The sequence below is a fragment of the Branchiostoma floridae genome, chromosome 4, assembly GCF_000003815.2.
Source record: "Branchiostoma floridae strain S238N-H82 chromosome 4, Bfl_VNyyK, whole genome shotgun sequence".
NCBI classification, from domain to species: Eukaryota; Metazoa; Chordata; class Leptocardii; order Amphioxiformes; family Branchiostomatidae; genus Branchiostoma; species Branchiostoma floridae.
In genome coordinates this window covers 19745160-19763882 of record NC_049982.1, presented here as the reverse complement: position 1 = coordinate 19763882, position 18723 = coordinate 19745160, and the positions used below count along the sequence as shown (strand labels likewise).

General features: G+C 40.2%; 3 protein-coding genes and 1 long non-coding RNA gene across 4 annotated transcripts in view; 3 read left to right on the top strand and 1 right to left on the bottom strand.

Annotated features, from left to right (window-relative positions):
* The window catches only part of LOC118414475, a 4276-nt gene extending 2222 nt beyond the window's left edge, over nt 1-2054 (top strand). The window contains exons 2-3 of the long non-coding RNA XR_004830977.1: nt 375-462; nt 1590-2054. This is a non-coding gene — a long non-coding RNA (uncharacterized LOC118414475). The remainder of the gene's footprint in view (nt 1-374; nt 463-1589) is intronic.
* Nucleotides 2055-2265: 211 nt separating this feature from the next.
* Nucleotides 2266-5467, top strand: LOC118412829 (NXPE family member 4-like). Its single transcript, XM_035815868.1, has 3 exons — nt 2266-3080; nt 3629-3693; nt 4519-5467. Exons 1-3 carry the CDS (start codon nt 2392-2394, stop codon nt 5292-5294), a joined length of 1530 nt encoding a protein of 509 aa, XP_035671761.1. The 5' UTR covers nt 2266-2391; the 3' UTR covers nt 5295-5467.
* Nucleotides 5468-9266: 3799 nt separating this feature from the next.
* On the top strand, nt 9267-15120 carry LOC118413821 (galactose-3-O-sulfotransferase 3-like). Its single transcript, XM_035817374.1, has 4 exons — nt 9267-9508; nt 9733-9962; nt 10744-10797; nt 11896-15120. Exons 2-4 carry the CDS (start codon nt 9751-9753, stop codon nt 13127-13129), a joined length of 1500 nt encoding a protein of 499 aa, XP_035673267.1. The 5' UTR covers nt 9267-9508; nt 9733-9750; the 3' UTR covers nt 13130-15120.
* The window catches only part of LOC118413820 (STE20-like serine/threonine-protein kinase), an 18547-nt gene continuing 13475 nt past the window's right edge, over nt 13652-18723 (bottom strand). The window contains 3 exon segments of the mRNA XM_035817372.1: nt 13652-15877; nt 16034-16147; nt 16747-16872. Coding sequence (XP_035673265.1) covers nt 15758-15877; nt 16034-16147; nt 16747-16872 — 360 coding nt within the window. The 3' untranslated portion in view covers nt 13652-15757.

The window sequence follows — 18723 nt, the reverse complement described above, 5'->3', positions numbered from 1 at the left end:
CACCGAAATTAAAACAGACCTGCAGTGTATGTCACATAAAGACAGAAGATTATCCAGACGATGCCAGATTTACAAAATGACTAATCAACTGGTAAATGTACCAACTACTGATTATCTTAAAGGAGCTCTGACAAGAAGAAGACATATAGTCATGCCTTCCAAATTTTTCAACCCAGAGTTGATGTGATATGATGTACGTATACCATACCGAGTGCACCCTGGGTGTTCGTCGAGTACACTATCTGTACGTTTGTCATGTGTTACTAATACGTATAATGTACTGCCCGACCACAGAACGAATAGTAGTAATTCGTGCAACATGTCGGCATTGTGCGCTGTATCTGTTGTCCAATTCAATTCCATATGTTTTTCAGAAGTATGGCTGTTTGCGGTGACAAGCGCTGTTTTGTCGGTGTTATCTTTTTAACACTCATAGGAGTACTAGTGCTGTACCATATTCAGGTATGTAACCTTAAAAGGACATACATGTCTGAATGACTACCCTCTTAAGTCCACTGCATTCACCTTTCTAATTAGTTGAAGTGAATGGCGTGCCGATTGGTATAAAAGGAAGGTAGATTGTTTCGGTCTGCTATAGTCATGGCGTCAAATTGAAAGTGGTAATCGTCAAATTTCATCTATTATGATTGACTTTTTATCTCCATGAAAAAATGGAGATGTCATTTTGGGCGTGTCTGTGTTTGTGTGTTTGTGTGTGGTCAACATAACTTAAGACCCTCTGCAAGGATTGTAATGATATTTGGTAAGTGGGTAGGGATTGTGATGACGAAGGTCAAAGTTGATTTTTGTCCCCCTTAGTATGTAACCTTGATACTGCAGCAGAACTTCCGTTTTTGTATCTTTTCACCCGGACGTGATATGGTTTTGGTGTTTTGGTGACAGATAGCTTGTGATGTAAGGTAGAAGTGGTGCATGTTTGGGCCCTCTACCAGCTTGCTCTGGAACTGTTTGCAAAAAGCTTCAAAGGAGAAAAATGGAGCAAAGGAAAGGCGTATTTCAATGGTTTTTGGTATGCAGGTATCTTAGGCAAAATGTGTACATAATAAAATGCAAATTGTGTAAATTATGACTTCATCTGTATATTCGATGAGGACGATTAATATTCACAGCGTTTGCATTATAGGACTAAAATACATGTAACTGTAGTTTGTCACAGGTGGAAGATTAGCAGATACTAATTATACAAACATGTCCCTAATTTGCATAATTGATACAAAATTGCAATAATTCTTCTATGCAGTAAATGATCTACTTCACAACACTGTGACCTATGTGAGTTAGTTAAAGGCAGGTGTACATAGCCAAGCGTAGATTTTGCAGATGTGAAAGTCATTTGCATAAATATGTCATAATCATAATATTTCATGGAGATATGAAATCTTCGAACTCTTGTTTGTTATGATATGGTTAAACTTAAATGGAGATACATGTGGTGCACCAAGATGGGCAAATATCTTATCTAGACCCATTCCTCCTAGATTCTCCATCATGATTTTTTGTGTATACTTATTTGGCAACAGTAGCAAGGATTTGGCTATCTCCATGACATTTGACACTTTCCTCTGAAGGTCGACACAGCATTTGGGAGCATCAACAAAAACCATTGGATTACAGGGCTCGGAAGACATGGAATAAGAAACCCTTGGTTTGTGCATGGGTCTCAAAATCTGAAACCGAAGTTCAAGGTCTGTACACTGTCTCTTTCCATATTGCGGCTAGCTAGGAAGCATATTGAATGACATGCCTGCTGTTAAAAGAAGGATTACGTTTTGTACTGACTAGAAAATGTGTGTCAAGTTACAGTAAAGCGTAACTTGTGGTTCTACTTGTGGTGGTACATGTTTAGTGTTCTTCATGCGTTTCGTGGGCGAACAAACAATGGGGTGGCGTAAATAAGACGTTCCAATTCGCAACTTCGCATCATGAAATATGTAGCCTAATAACGTCGACCACTCACTCACTCACTCACTCACTCACTCACTCACTCACTCACTCACTCACTCACTCACTCACTCACTCACTCACTCACACACCCACTCACCCACTCACACTCACTCACTCACTCACTCACACACCCACTCACCCACTCACTCACTCACTCACTCACTTACTCACTCACTCACACACCCACTCACTCACTCACACACCCACTCACACACCCACTCACTCACTCACTCACACTCACTCACTCACACTCACTCACTCACTCACTCACACACCTACACACTCACTCACTCACACTCACTCACTCACTCACTCACTCACACACCCACTCACTCACTCACTCACTCACTCACTTACTCCATCACGCATTATTAAGCGTGATTTAAAGGACAACTAAGCACACAAAATGCCGATTAAGCGACGCAAATGTGTACTGGGAAGGAGGTGGAACTGACAACATTCACTTTACATACCATGCAGGTTATCAACATGACGTCATACAAAACACACGCACAATGGCTTCAGAATAACAGTATCAACTTCGACTGGGTCACCAGTGCCAATCACACCACTGTCGAGATCGTCAACCCCAGGCCCTTTTATACTGTAGGGGACATTCTACACATGGAAATCATAGCTAGGGACGGCAAAGGCAGGCGCAAACTGTACGGAGGTGACTACTTCCAAGCAGTGTTGAAGAACAGCAGTATAAAAGGTAGCACAGCAGGTAGGATCCGGGACCACGGAAACGGAGTGTACACCATCACATTTGTACTAAGCTTCGCGGGGACTGTGACTCCAGAAATACTCCTCGTCCACGTCAGTGAAGCTGTTCTACTTTTGGAACAGTTTAGAAAAGTTCCCAACAAAAGGAAGTGGTATTGTGGGTTCCAGGATGGAGAAAAGAAATTAAAAAAATCATGCACCTTTTTTGCCAACCAATCCATGTCTTTGACCGACCAGTGTGACTTTTCAGCACCAAACACAAGTCGAACGTGGTTCTGTGAAAAGCCCAGAGACGTCCCATGCGAAGCAATCACTAGATGCCAGTCAACCAAATACTATGAGGCAGTCGACGCGATGGTGTCAATTGAACAGCGAAAACTTTTTCAAAGGTAATGCAGCTATTGGAGATAGAAACGGAATTCCCAAGTAGAGGCCATGCTGCTAGGGTGACAAGTGACCAATTAGAAGTGACAAATCCGTGCCAATGTCAATCAAACATAATATGCATAGTTTGTTCTGCATTATGACAGCACATTATTCATTTTATGAATCTAATGCTAAATGGTTACAATAATTATTCTACAATATACATGTTATATCATTGAAAGTTAATCTAAATTGAAATGATTAAACACAAATGTAATAATTGGAATACATTGTATATGAATGTAATAAGTTACATATCGTCGCAGGTGTAGGATATCATACGGCTTAACACCTTTTCCAAGTTTCTCATAAAAGTGATGCAAACCCTCTGATCGTGATCCACTGTCACTTCAGCTTAGGCGAACGCTATGCGTTATCTAAAAGTTTGCCATATATCAGACTACCACAATAATAGATCAAGGTACCCATTTCGCTGTTAAAGAATTTGTTTTACAATGGCCGTATTCTTTTCTACCACTTCATAATCAAACGATTATTCCATCTCTCTCAGTCCATTCTGGAAGGCTATACTCTTCTGCAGGAATGCAACAGTTCTTGTTAAACCGAACAATGATGGTAAGTGTTCATGCCACACTCTAAAGCCTTGTATTGAAGTAAGGGGCATTATGTTCCCGATCAGCTTACTATTTTATACAGGATTAAAAGTAGAGGTGAGGCGTAATACAGCATTACCAAATAGCCATACAACGTCGAGCAATCGGAAGTGGGGATTTGACGCCATGACATCATAGAAGTGCCGCAAGTGGTGAAAAGTAAATGTCAAGTGGAGTGGTGAATAATAAAGTCGAGTAGTCATAATGAGACATACACAGGACATCGATCGGTCAAAACTAGAGATGCACGATTTTCAATGTTGGCTATGTTCTCTTGTGCCGGGGAAGGGAGTTTGCCGAAGAAGAGAGTTTGATGTGGAAGGGAGTTTGCGGTGAAAGCGAGTCTTGCCCCGTCCACGATTGGTATCTCTTAGATGGTCCAGTTCGGATAGGCTTTACGGTGATGACGTTTCATAACCCGCATAATCTGTGTATGTTGTGTGATAACGCATCGTCCTTTGCTATAACCACCTCATAAAGCCAAATTATTCGCTTCACTTACCCGATGGTTTTATTCGGTGGTCATAGCAAAGGACCATGCGTTATGACCCCATACACCCAGTTTGGAGCAGGTAATAAACATTTGATTGTGAAATAGCCATGGATTTTAACTGTAGACTCGACTCAGGAAACTCGGACTCCTCCAAATTCTCCGTTGAAAGGATGGTTGCAATTTTATGATTGAAGCATGAATTAGGACAATAAATTTTGTATGTTAGCTATGATTTTTTGCTGCCTGATGGTAGAACTAGATCTCATTGACGAGTCTAATTCTTTCCTCTTTCAGCGATATCGTCCTTACCATCATGTAGGCCAGGCATGGCACGAGGTCAATCAGAGGGATATTGGAGTAATGGACAGTGGAACTCATTGACGTGCAGAGCAAAACATTTTGGGGCACAAAATATTTCGACATGTCTAGCTAACCGTACGGTTCACTTTCTGGGTGACTCGACCATCCGTCAGTGGGCCGAACGCCTGGTACAGCGGGGAATTGTGGAACAGGGACCTGGTAACCGTATGAAGGGACCGTACACTAACATCAATCGTCTTCATGGATTTCAGATTTCATTTCGTTTCCACACGGTTCCACAACAAGGCAGTGCACAATTTACATTCAAGAACCTTACAAAGAGAGGCGTATCAGTGGAGATAAAAGATATGATCGGGGGTCCCCACCTTGTGATTGTACTGAGCTTGGGCGCGCACTTTGCAGCAGAACCCATTGAAGTCTATCGCTTACGCTTAGCTGAAATAAAGTCCGCTATTGACGAACTACAAAGAAGATACCCTGGAACCAAAGTCATTATCAAGACGTGTAACACACGAAGTCAGCGCGACTACAGGGATATGGTTATGCAGTCTGATTGGCTGTTAGACCAACTAAACCAGGAAATTAGGAGCATTCTGGGAAATTCCAAAGTCACCATTTTGGATGTGTGGGAAATGACCATGAGCATGTGGTACCGACACAACATACATCCCCCAAGGCGAGTGGTTGACAATGAGATCAACCTACTGATGTCCTACATATGCCCCAATGAAAACCCTGACCTCACGTGACTCGGATCAGGAGCCTCCACTGGGAGGTCAGCCACGCTCAGTCCGGGCTGCGTTCTCAAGCCGTCCTCGATTCGGCCAACGAAGTCTTTAATACTAGCTTCACTGTTTCACCCACCCACCCACAAAGTGGTCTCCAATGTTTGTGAACACCATTAAAACTTCTTCCAAACCCGCTCCCTCTCCGTCTCATTCAATCTGGCATGTAGTGTGAGAGAGCAGATAATTTCCTACATATTGTAACATTTGGTCTTAGTGGTAGGACTTGGGTATTTATCTATACGTCAATATGACGCGTCTATGCTATACACTCTCACAAGAAGCCAAGGACCAGGGTTCAGTGTACAGTTTGATGTGATCTTTATTTATACTACGACTCGATGATACATACACAAATGACGGATACAAGTAATGCAAGATAAGATACCTGGACAGATGTGACGGATGATACTAACTAACCGGCTAAGTAACTACGGCGGCGGAAGATATGGTTGTCCTTGTCCCTCTGAGTCTGCTTCTAGCCTAACTAGCGCGTACCGCGCCTTATACACCTTTCTCACGCGGCGGCCATGATAGATCTAAAACGAGTTCAATGTGGCAAACAAAAGGCTGTCCATCATAATTAGCAGTTCGACCAATGGTAGCCTGCCAATTAGGAAATCGACCAATAAGTGAATGGCTGCAAATTCGTTAAGAAATTTGCATTATTATGTTTTTATTTTGCATCTCTTAAGGGACTATGGGGTCAGTCTACACTACTCTAAATTGCTACATCTTTCGGTGCATAACACTTCTTGTGATATTTATTATTCTATCTTATATCATGAAAATTTGTGTGGTTTGGGGGAAAACTAAATGGGACCTGATTTTAGAAATAAGTTTTGTCTGTTTGCCTCATTGACCTCTTCTTCGATCTATCATGGCCGCCGCGTGAGAAAGGTGTATATTACGTCAATTGGAGGCGGAGCTTACGCGAGCGCTGCGGGGCGTGGCCTAGCTGACGTCAGGGCGCGCCCATGGCCACGTGCTCTCACCACGTGACCCCTAGACCGCCCAACGTAAAATCAGACTTGCTACAATATGTCCCAATGAAAATCCAATGTTGTTAAAACAAACAAGGCACGTCCTAGGTGTTTGAAGCATTACTTTGGGGCGCAGATAAATTCACTCCAATCCTTGTACTAGTTCTACATATGGAGTTTATTCGAAATTAATTGATATGTTCAACCTTTCGTTTTCGTTCACGAACATTTTTGTCTTAGGCCACAACAAGTAAATTTCCTGATTTCATCCCCTGCAAACTGACACTTGTAATCACTTAGAATCATTGTAAAAAGAATAAGCTGAGCATCTATATGACAAAGGAAACTTAATTCAATGCAAATAATGCCAGGGCACATTACAATTCATGTCGACGTCGGTAACTGTACACCGGTAGCTTTGTTTAATAGACGGAGAAAATGTGCCTTTGCAAGTGTCCTTGAACAATGGATATAATACATGGCAAATCAATTATGATCAAACTTGATGTATGGCTGTATGTATGAAGATTGATTTATATGGTGAATGTTTGTAGGGCATTGCTGTTAACAAGAAAGGCGATCTCTTGTGACAAGTGCCCTATTATAAATGTTTCTCATTGATTATACAAATGAGGTCCTCATTTGCATAAAAGATATCAGTTGATCATCTCCTCTACCTAAATAACAATGTGTCCAAAGTAAGGAAGTCTTACCAAAGAAAGCTACTGTAGCATTGTCTCATAAATTACGTAAATGAGACCCTAATTACCATGGCTTATGTTCAACTTAACATACACGCTGCTGCCAAATGTCGCAAGAATGGAATTTTCGTCATTTAACACTATAATAACATTTTCTCATTAATCATATAAATTAGATAACAATTTGCATAATTGATGTTTGTTTGTTTATTTTTATTTAACCAGGGATACATATCGCAGGCGTTTTTCAAAGTTCCCTGGGGGGCAACCCCGAAACATACATGCAACATAAAAGCGATATCAAGTAACATAAATGGTAACATATCGAGTGCTAACGAAAATTAACACAACTTGGTATACAAATGATAAAGTAAAACAAATCAATTATACAACGTAAGCATAATATAACTCGAGATCATTATCAAAATGAAATAAATGGAAATGAATAGAGATTTGCATACCAATGTGAACAAAACAAGAAAAGACATAATAGTTACGTTTTAGACCATGTGGTATTCTGTTTTGTATATGGTTTTGAAGGTGGAGATGGATGCTGCTGCTCTTAAGTGTGGAGGTAGCGAGTTCCACAGGGATGCGCCGGAGAACGAGAGAGACTTTTTCTTGTATTGTAGACGTGTTTTAGGTAGTTGAAGCCCCCCCTGTGTACTGTGCCGGGTGTGGTGTGAGTGTGTTTCAGCAGATGTGGTGAAGAGTTGGGAAATGTGTGGAGGAGACATTCCGTTGAGTGCTTTGAACATAAAGACAGCCTTATTTCTCTTGTGATGCTGCGCTACAGGGGTCCAGCCCAGTGTGTTCAGAATGGTCTCTCTTGGAGTGTGGTGGTCGCAACCTAGCACTACCCTGCCCGCCCTGTGTTGCAACTTTTGTAGTTTGTCAATGCCCCCCTTCCCTCCCTGGTCCCATATGGTGCTACAATATTGAAAGTGTGGGAGGAATAGTGTAGTATAAATTGTCAATAGCGCTTGCCTGTTCAGATATGGCTTTAGGCATTTCATGATGCCGATTATCTTAGACAGCTTTTTGCTAATGTGGAGAAAGTGGTAGTTCCACAGCAGGGCCTTGTCTATAACAACTCCTAAATACTTAAAAGTGTCCACCTGCTCCAGTTCAGTATCATCTAGAAGGAGATGTAGTGACTGGTCAGTAGCTTTGGACTTCTGTGACCCAACCAACATTGATTTGCATTTTGAAGGGTTTAAGGATAGTTTGTTGGCGACGAACCATGCAGTGCATGAGGCGGATGCAGTCATTCTGTAGGGTCTCCTGAATTGTCTGTATGCTGCGATGGGAGAAGTACACAATGGTGTCGTCCGCGTACATAGCTACTCTACATGACTGTAAACAGTTTGGCAGGTCGTTGATATATACAATAAAAAGGAGGGGTCCAAGAATGGACCCCTGAGGAACTCCACAAGTCACGCAAGATGTGTCAGATAGGACTGAGTTGACACATGTGCATTGCAGTCTACCTGTGAGGTACGATTTAAACCAACTACAAGCCCTTTCGGAGCCTTGTCTATCAATATTTTTCTGTTTTCTACTTTCATATGTCATGTTTAAGTGTCCTACTATTATTAAATACAGTGGCTTGATAAACTGTACACATTAATTATGGAAATGAGCCTCAATGGTTTGCATTAATAGCCCTTATTTATGGAAGGAATGTCCGAAGTTATCTAACGTTACATATAAAAAATAATTCTGATCCGTCAACCCCTTCTCGAGATATATACTTAACCGAGAGCCTAATATTTCTCTCTCTTTGAGATATGGCATATTTTTAGTATGAAATGCATGGTATTTATAAACTGTCTTCATTAATCAATTAGCCCCTGATTTGCATGATTAGCAGCTAATTCTGTAAGGCATCTCTGAAGCTATCTACATTCCAAATATCATGAAGATCCGTCAACCCATTCCCGAGTTATATATAAAGGCTAGGGATGATGGAACTGCGCAAAAATTCCTGACATGTCTGCGAGATTCAGTTGGGAATTCTTGTCAAACAGAAGCGCACTTTACGATTAGGCTAGCCCCTGAGGCGTCGCCAAAAAGAACAATTAATATAAAACACACACAATACAACAATACAGATACAATTTACATACAGTAAAAAGTTAAGTGGGATTAGCCGGGTTTTTCGCAGATGATATTGACGTAGGGTTAGCTCAGCTCAAAGGATGACCGGAAGTAAAGTCAAATAGGAACAGTATCCAAGGAATTTAGCATGTGCATGTAGCAGAGTCCATTCCATATTGATACTGAATGCTGATCTTTTGATCTTGAACAGGATCTATACACGGATGTGTAGGAACATCATAATAGAGCAGGGCTCCACGTCTACATGTTATACCTGCCTATTTTGAGGGACAACTGGGGGTCTTGTTAAGTAGGATAAAGAAAAAGGGTGTGAAAAGACTGAATTAAGAGCCACATTTTGAAGAGCCACATGTTCGTCACCACAACTCTATAGGTAAGCATCTTTCCGTTATGTAGTCTACTTTGGGCAATGTTTGCTACTCTGTGTCACCAAAAACAATTGCTAACAATTAATGCCTGTCACAGTTTTTTTTTTAAATAGGCAATAAAATGAGTCGCTCCTCCTCGCCGATAATAATGTGGTTTCAGAATGTATCGCTCTGCACAGATGATTTTCTCCCATGTTTCTACATTATTTCACTCTTCTGTCTTACACAGGAAAAACAACAACTGAGAATGGCGAGACTATGGTTTCGAAAATGTTCGAGGCACGTCGCGAGAGCAGCCGTTGTCATATTTTGCCTCGGACTTAGCCATTACCTCCACTTTTTGTCGTGTAGAAGCATGGAAGAGTCAACCTTATCTGGGCGGAAAGACGCTTTTGATGCGAACAGGCCATGGGCTACGAGCTCCATTTCCTCTCCCGGACACGCACCTTTGCCAAGAAGGTTCGTGTTTTCGTCTTCGTAATTGTGTGTATGTTTGTGTGTTTGTGCGAGTGTGTGTGTATGTGCGAGTGTGTGTGTGTATGTGCAAGTGTGTGTGTGAGGGTGTGTGTGTGTGTTTGTTCAGTTGCAGACTTTGAAACAGGATAAGCCAAGAAGGGAAGATTTTGACCTGTACGTCACTTTGAAGACCAATGTAATGGTATGTTGATTATTCAAATTAGGGCTTGATTTGCAGAATTAATGAGGAGAATTTATATTGCAACTATTCAGACCTATATTTGTAAATTCTATGCAAAATGAATTCCAAATCGACTTAATGTACATGTATGCATGCTGATGTTCACGTAAGAAATTCTGATATATTTACCAATGAGGTGTTCTGGCATCTTTATATCTCTTTAATAGCCACTTACTTGCATGTTTGATATCTGGTTCCACATGAATTACAAGTTTTAATGTTATATAGACTAATGCCCTACATGTATTGTGAAAAACAAAAGAAATCATAGAATTTTCTCATTAATCATGCAAATTATTGGCATAGTTTGTATTTGAATATGTACATCTCTATCTAAGCTATCTGCATGCCCTGAATGATAGAAATGTCATTCTTTTCTTCAGTTATCCTCTTTGAAACATCACTTTTGCCCAACATCCAGGCACAAGGTCCAGAGTGGTACAAGTTTTCTGATACAGTAGATGTTCAGGTTTTATCTTAAACTAAATTGAAATGATTCCATCTAATGATACAAATATTTCACTATTGGTACCAACTATACAGATCTGAAAACCTGTCACCTGGGGACGAGGGAGAGGCTCCACAACCAACAAACCGGTAAAAATGCATTTCTATCAATTATGGCTTTATGTGAGCTTGGAAAGACTTTCATCCTTGTGTATAATATCATATAAAAACATACAGTGCAAAATATAGCTATAATTTCTCAAAAATGCGATAAAAGCATGAATTTTGGTATGATGAATCTTGAGTATGTACCAAACGTTTTCAAGGGTGCAGCGAATTAAAAATGTGCTTGTTTGAATGTTACATTTCCACATATGCGTGTCTGCTAATTGAAAGTAAGTACAATGTTTTATAAAATTCATGTCAAGCTCATATGAAAAATACAAATTAGAGAACACAAGATAGAGAAAACTTGGTTTAAAACACTCAAAAATCATTCTTTTTATTTATCCTAATAATCGTCACTACCACGTGACATTGGCAGCAGCTAGGTTTGGATAGATAGAACATTGTAATTCATTGGTTTCTATTTCAATATTTTACCATTTCAAATTCATACCGTGGCTTTTGACACCATTGCTTTTCAGGTATATCCTCACAAATACAGATTACAAAGAAATTTGGGATAACCGTATTGATGGTTTATCATGGCATGCTGTTTGTTATCTATCAATCTGTAATCTATCAAGCAGAAGGCTGTTTCAGAAATGCGGCACTGTCAACTTGCATGGCAGAAGCTTGTGTTGGGAGGTACATGTACAGCGGAGATGTTGGGGGTGAAAGTTCCATAATCTGTTTTGTATCACAGCTTTTGCCAGTCTTGTTGATTCCCATTATGAATCAACAGCTCACACATTGAACACACACATAAAAGTGCATGCATACACATTAACACAAGCGCATAGAGACACACTTGCACACATCCATACACACATGCATATACATAAACATGCAGGCACACTCTTGTGAAAAGAAACCCAGTCACATACAATGACACAAATACAATGTACAGGCACAGACAGACTGATAGACAAAATTACCATCATGCTATGATCCAAGAGAAACAGTTTCCCCTGCTGTACCCACCAGAACTTCTGTGCCCGGCGTGTACAAAACTTTAAAAGAACAGTTAGTAATCATTACAGTAGTGATATTACTAAAGGCACAGAATGTCTTCACTTGTTACAGAAGCCATCACGGACCCCCCACCTGCAGGCCTAAAACAAAGCTCGCTTTTATCAAGGTGCACAAAGCTGCAAGTAGTACCATCATGCAGATCCTACAACGATTCGGCTATCTGCGGAAACTTTCATTCGTGCAGCATATATCAAGAGACGTAAATGGCTTATATCCTCACGGCCTGTCGAAACCTAATTTTCTTATGCCACCACAAGGAGAAAGTCACGATATACTTACCTACCACACCGTGTACGATCGTCCCAACATCGAACGTCTACTAACGCCAGATGCGAAATTTGTCACGATACTCAGAGAACCGTTCAAGCACTTCGCATCTGCATTCCCCTTCTATGGCTACAAAAAGATACTCAATGTCACCGCTCCAAACCCGTTAGAAGCATTCCTGGAAAACCCTGGCTTTTATGACAACCTGAACAGAGGAGTTTACAAGACAAAAAGTCCGATGGCCATGGATCTAGGTTTACCTCTGCGCCTGTTGTCCCCATCATATCAGAATGAGATCGCCAATACCACCAGACAATTCATAAACAAAATATCTCAGGAGTTTGACCTCGTGATGATATCGGACCATTTTGATGAATCATTGGTGCTTTTTAAGCGTCTGATGTGTTGGGACCTAAAGGACATTTTGTACTATAAGTACAACAACTATAACTACTCTTCACAATATGATACCAGTAAAATCTCACAAAAACTGAGGGACAATCATAAAGAGTGGGATGCCTTGGACTATGCTCTTTACGAACACTTTAATGACACCCTGTGGAAGAAAATAGCAATGGAGGGGAACAGCTTTGTCCAAGAACTGGCACATTTCCGGGATGTTGAATTGAAGATGAGGGTCCACTGCAACTCCGACTACTCAGCCTTGGAACCCATTGTCATCTCAGAGACCCCCTGGAATTCAGCCTTTCAGATTGACTCCGAATATTGCACCTGGGCAAAAATGTTTCATCTGTGTTACTATTACCTGATCAGGGACAGAAACAGCAGGTACCAAACCACATTAAAGGGACACATTGCAGATGAAAAAGTCCAACAGGATGGGATTTTCTATTCATCGCCATACTGTAGCACGGAGTGCGAGAATATAAAGAAAGAATGCTCCCTTCATGAGTACGTGCAGCACTGTTACCTGGAAGGGTTTTTAACGAAGTCACAGTCTAGTTCGCGAAAAATAAAGTTCCTCTCACATGGGGGTAAACCCTTACCCCTTGAGTAACCAGTCTTGCACCATATACTAGTACCAGATCATTCTCATGTGGTGTACTGTATCATATACAGCACGTACATTTAAAGCAAGGAAAGACCCTCACTGATAACAAATGTAGTTTTGCTCTATTAGAATTTAGAATTATCAAATTTAAAGTTCATCCCAACTCTACACCAAAGCTTACAATTGGAAAGTGAGACAGTATACATGTACTTTTCATTAGAAAATTGTTTGCCAACATGAGACTTTGGCATGTCACAGTGAACATAGCAGACATTAGCAGTTAATATGACTCTGTTGGTGGATTGAAGAAATCACTGATTCTCTAACATGTCAGAAAGTTCCTATAGTTAAAGACTAAAGACATTTTACATACATCATGTCTACATGCCAATATAATGGTTTATTTTTTTCTGATTTGCATTACATGTTGGCAGGATATCTGGCAAATTTAAAAAGAATACCTACTCTTGTCCTCACAGAGAACATAGTACAGGTCACCAATCAAGTCCCTATTGACAGTACAAGAAGTGGGTCTTCACTAGACTTCAAATCAGCCTGGTTTTTAATATACATGACCTGATATCCAGTTCAGAAAGTGATGGTGCTGGCAAAAATATATCAGTTGTTTCATTTAGCAAGCCTAGATTAGCACACATACTCCAACATTAGACTGAGATAATATCACTAGCCTGCATCGCATGCCTGCTATAGTTCTGCACATAGCCCACAGATGTGATACAAGTTACATCCATTGGATAAGAGATGGCTGGACAAATCTGCAAATAGGTTACCAAAACATTACAGTGGTCCTCCATGTAAGAATCTGAGATGCAAATATGGCTTTTTGTGCATTCAAAGATCTGATGTCTTTGATGGAGACTAAGGTTTTTCTAAATGGCATACAAATACTTGGCAGAATTACAACTTTTTACAATGGTGTAGCGACAGCCAGTTTCTTCTATGCTAAGCACAGAAAATGAAAGTTCCCTTTACACAACTCTGGACAATTTCTATGACCTAAATTTGGCCCTAGATTTCAAATGTATGTTAAAACCCTAAAATCTTCCAACCTGTAAATTAAGCTTCATACTTACAACAGTGGGTTTTCTCTTGTTTAATACATTATCTTACAAGATTACACTTCCAGCGTGATCGTGAGCTTACAGCAAGTATAATCTCTTGGATACCTTGAATAAATTGAGACCATCAACACCATATATATAAATACACAGATAATTGCTACATACATGTATGTGCATTGTAGCACAAAGTATGTTAGATAACATTTATCTCATCATACAGCATGATAAAAATATCCTATTTCTCAACATCTGCATTTTCAACTAAATATTCTTGGTATTCACTTTATATTTTAGTCTAGAGAAAACAAATACAATGTAGTATCTAAAAGAAAAATGGGTTAAAAAAACAACAATTTGCACAGAAAATAACAAGTATACAATTATTCAAGAAATGCATCAAGATGCACATTATACATGTATATCCAGCAGCATCTATTCAAGCATTTTGAAATGTTGCATGCTTTCTATAGTATGTATACAACCAAGTCTTACACATTGAAATGTTAATACACTTGTTGTCCAATTGTTATTATTTCAAAGTTAACTAATTGTTGTCGCTAGCCTCAACTACCATCCTAAAACTAAGGGAAGAACAATAACTATGATGATCATTATATGTGATAAACTAGTGGATAATACATGTGCAAGGGCTTTTCATTCCATTGGTTCTGTGTTTGATCATGAAGTGGGTAGATGTGGGACATACAATGTACAGTAAATACAAAGGGTCAAAATACTTGTTATCAACATTTACATTGTTAAGGTACATGTATATCATAGATAAGTTGGTATCCATTGGTATAGTCCTACAAGGTTGAATTAGAGCTTTCTGTTTTTGTGATGTCCAAGAGTTGTGATCCTGGTGTACCATACTGTATTGTGCCATTACTACCCAAATAAAGATCTAAAATGGTTGCCCAGTGTGCTGTAACCTCTTTCATGCGTGTAACATTCTAATGGACTACCTGTTTAAACTATGTCAAACTTTGTAATGTATTGTAGGAAAGCATCTTTACCAGTAGATATTATTTCTAGCTAGGATATCATGTGTAATGAACTATACATTGATGAAATCTACTTTCTTGTTGATCATACCTATACGTTAATATGACCACCAGGCATTAGTAACTGGAATACATTTCTTTGTGAATTCGAACCCCTGAAACTAAATGTACTAGTACATGACATGCAATTGACATGAAGTTTTTCAACATATACATAACTTTTTAATCATTTTGACTGGTAATCAAGAAATGTTTGTGATTATTTCAGGCACATCTGAAGGTTTTTCTGACAACAGGCATGTGGAGCACAAGTCCAGGCTAAATTAATTCTATGTCAGTTTCTGATGAGGAATGCGTTGATATGAAACAATGTGTGTGTGACCAAAATATCTGGTTTTGCATAGAAAGAAGGCTTTAGCTTCAGATGTACCCAAATCATACATTTTAACTGTGCAGGTTGGAACAGTATGTATTTTACATGGCCACAATGATACAGTATCAACATAGGCAAAATTTGGCTTGGCCTCTCAAGGACACAGCACAGGGCGTCAGTACAATGTTGTTGGGGTGGACATCACGGAGTAGGGGACCGGCTCATTGTCCGTGTTTCCCATGGAGTAGAACTGTTCCTGCTCCTGCAGCTGATGCTGAAACTCGTCCTCAAGTTTCTGTGGAATCCACAAGTTTACATATTGCTTAATCTTACCTTACAGCATGTACATACAAAGAGGGAAAAGTCATAATGTCTTTGAACATACCACATTAGTTGGAGCCTCATGCTTACTTATTTCCCCGGATTTTAACAAGACACGCCCCACACATACCTTTTTGCGTGGCCGCAGCTTCTCTCTCCACTCGCGCAGCTCTCGCTGGTGCTGCTCGTCAATTTCCTTCAACTTCTGGGTCTCGTGCTCTATCAGCATGTGTCGCTTCTCGTTCTACATGGAGGTGGAAAATAAGGGTGAAGTCCAGACATGTGTACATCACATGCACTGCTATGGTAATGAGTAGTACTACATTAGTTCAGGCTACTCTCTGTTTGTGGCCAGGGGCTGAACTATCAGGAGATTACAATAAGCAGGGCTAATTCCAAGGGTCTAGACTAGAGTGGCTGCCATTTGGTGCTAACTCAGGTCACCTCAATATGACAGGAACATCCCAAGGTGTGGCCATAGAAATGTACATGTATAATCTCGCTAAACACCCTTCTCCGGTCAAAGTGGTCAAAACCATGCTGTTGTCTTTGCTGTACAGAACCTGATCAGCAGCATCCTTTGCATCTACCGTAATCAAAACTGACATTGATTTCATAATAAAGGGGTATTCTTCACAGATACTGTGAGTTTAATATAAGATATCTTTATACAACTATACTGTAGGTCAATATTGCCCCTATACTGTAGGTCAGCAATGCTAGTTAACAATGGCAGAAACAAAGCAGAATAGTTTCAAGACATACAAAGCTATGTTGCCACTAAATCTGTTGTACCATATGAAATCCTAATACATTAATGGCCTGACCAGACATCTGCCTCACCTGCATCTGCTGTAGTTCCTGCATAGTGACGTCGTGTCTGGAGCGCAGTTCCTCCAGCTGCTTGGTGTGCTTCTGCTCCTGCCTCTGCTGCTCAGCCTTCATGCGCTTAGTCTCCTGTGTCTGGAACTACAACAACACACACACACCTCACTATCATGCAGTACCATCACACTACACACGGGGGCTCCCAAGGAAGAAAAACTTCCTTTCCAAAGATAGCCAGGCTTCCCTTAAATCAATCATCCACTATTCAACTGAGAACTTATTGTTTAACAGTATCAGTGTCACAGACGGATGCATCCATTCTTACATCATGTACTTGTTGTAAGATCAATGACATTTCTTCTTTTCTGTCACAGTTTTCCTCATACTGTGTGAAATGTTCCACATTTCACACAGCTGCACAGACCTCCAGCCTTCAGCATCTACCAAATACTGCAATTCTTACCAAGAAACTGGAAATGGCATCAGGAACAGGCTGGGTCACAGTACACAGCTATGATACCATTTTTCTAACCACAATTACCAGTTATCCTACTATTTTCTGTCTTAAATATCACTTCCATTAAAACAAGATCAAAATCAATTACCAGACATTAAGACATCACATATACTTGTGTCTTTATAACATTCTACAAAATATCAATCGTTCGCTTGTATCATGAGTCCTTGAAAATCATCCAGCACAAATTGTTTATCTTGGACACAGCTTAACATAAATTTCCACATGGCTTTGACATACCACCATTATTGTGTTATTAAAGACATACCACCATTATTGTGTTATCAAACGATTCTACATTACTTACAGATATCACCTGTGCATTTACAAACCAACAGTTCAATCAGGTCAGGTAATAACACCATCTTTTATCTGGAATTAGGCTAGACATCCTGCTGAAGACTGAAAATTTCTATTTCCATCAAAGGACTAATTTCGGCATAGACAGTGACATACAATTACATGGTTACATGGTTGCAAATCAACTCAAAAGAAAGAAATGGGAACAGCAAAAAAAAAAAGGAAAGAAAAAAGCTTGCATGAATGGGAAGTCCTACATGGAATGTGTGGGCTTCTGATCATGAGCTGTGTTGTTTATTTAATGTGAAATATGTGACGGCTGTTTCCTCGGTCCAAGAGTGTGATTGACAGGGGGCTTCCTAGAGATGGTGAGGGAAAGAAATGATTTACTCTAACTACATCCTGCAAGCACCCCTGCTCAGCAGTGGCATAGCCACAAACAGACAAGAGATTAGATGAGAGATGGCCAATACCACTGAGAAACAGGGGTGTCCAGGTCAAATATTGTGGTAGAGATAGCTGATGAATGCATATATCATGAGTGCAGGTGCAATATGCTGCAGAACTGTCCAACTGTTGTGCATCTCCCGGGGCAATTCACAGTGCAGAAATATTGGTATCAAAATTGTTGCTTGTGGCAGTATTTTACAGCTCTGTGAGCTTGGGGTGACAAGTTGGACAGTCCTACAGTACCTTGAGTACCTTGCTCCCGTGTTAGGGTTAGTGTTAAGGTGAGACAGGTGAGCCTCCGTCTGGTGGGAGGGCAGCAGTCAGTCCAGTCCCATGCAGTGAGCACTGGGTAAGTTCACACCGACACTACATCTACCAGCCCAGGATGCGTCCAGTCTACTACATTACCTGCACGGCTAGTCACCCATCTACCAATCTTGCCAAATATAACCTGCCAAATCTCAATCTGCAAGAAGCTTTGTTTCATTTTGCTGCAAGGAAATTATTTGATTGGTTTGTCATAACTTTAAGAACGATCTTTCAAAGCGAAATCAAAATGCCAAATTTGCTGACATTTTTGTTAAAACAAGTGACAAATTATGTGATATCAGAACATTTCAGAAAAAAAGCCAATACTGGCAACTGGATGATGAAATTATCTTTCACACACATTTCCTGTACATCCCTTCATCTGGTGATTCTTATCATGATGGGAAAAGCATGGC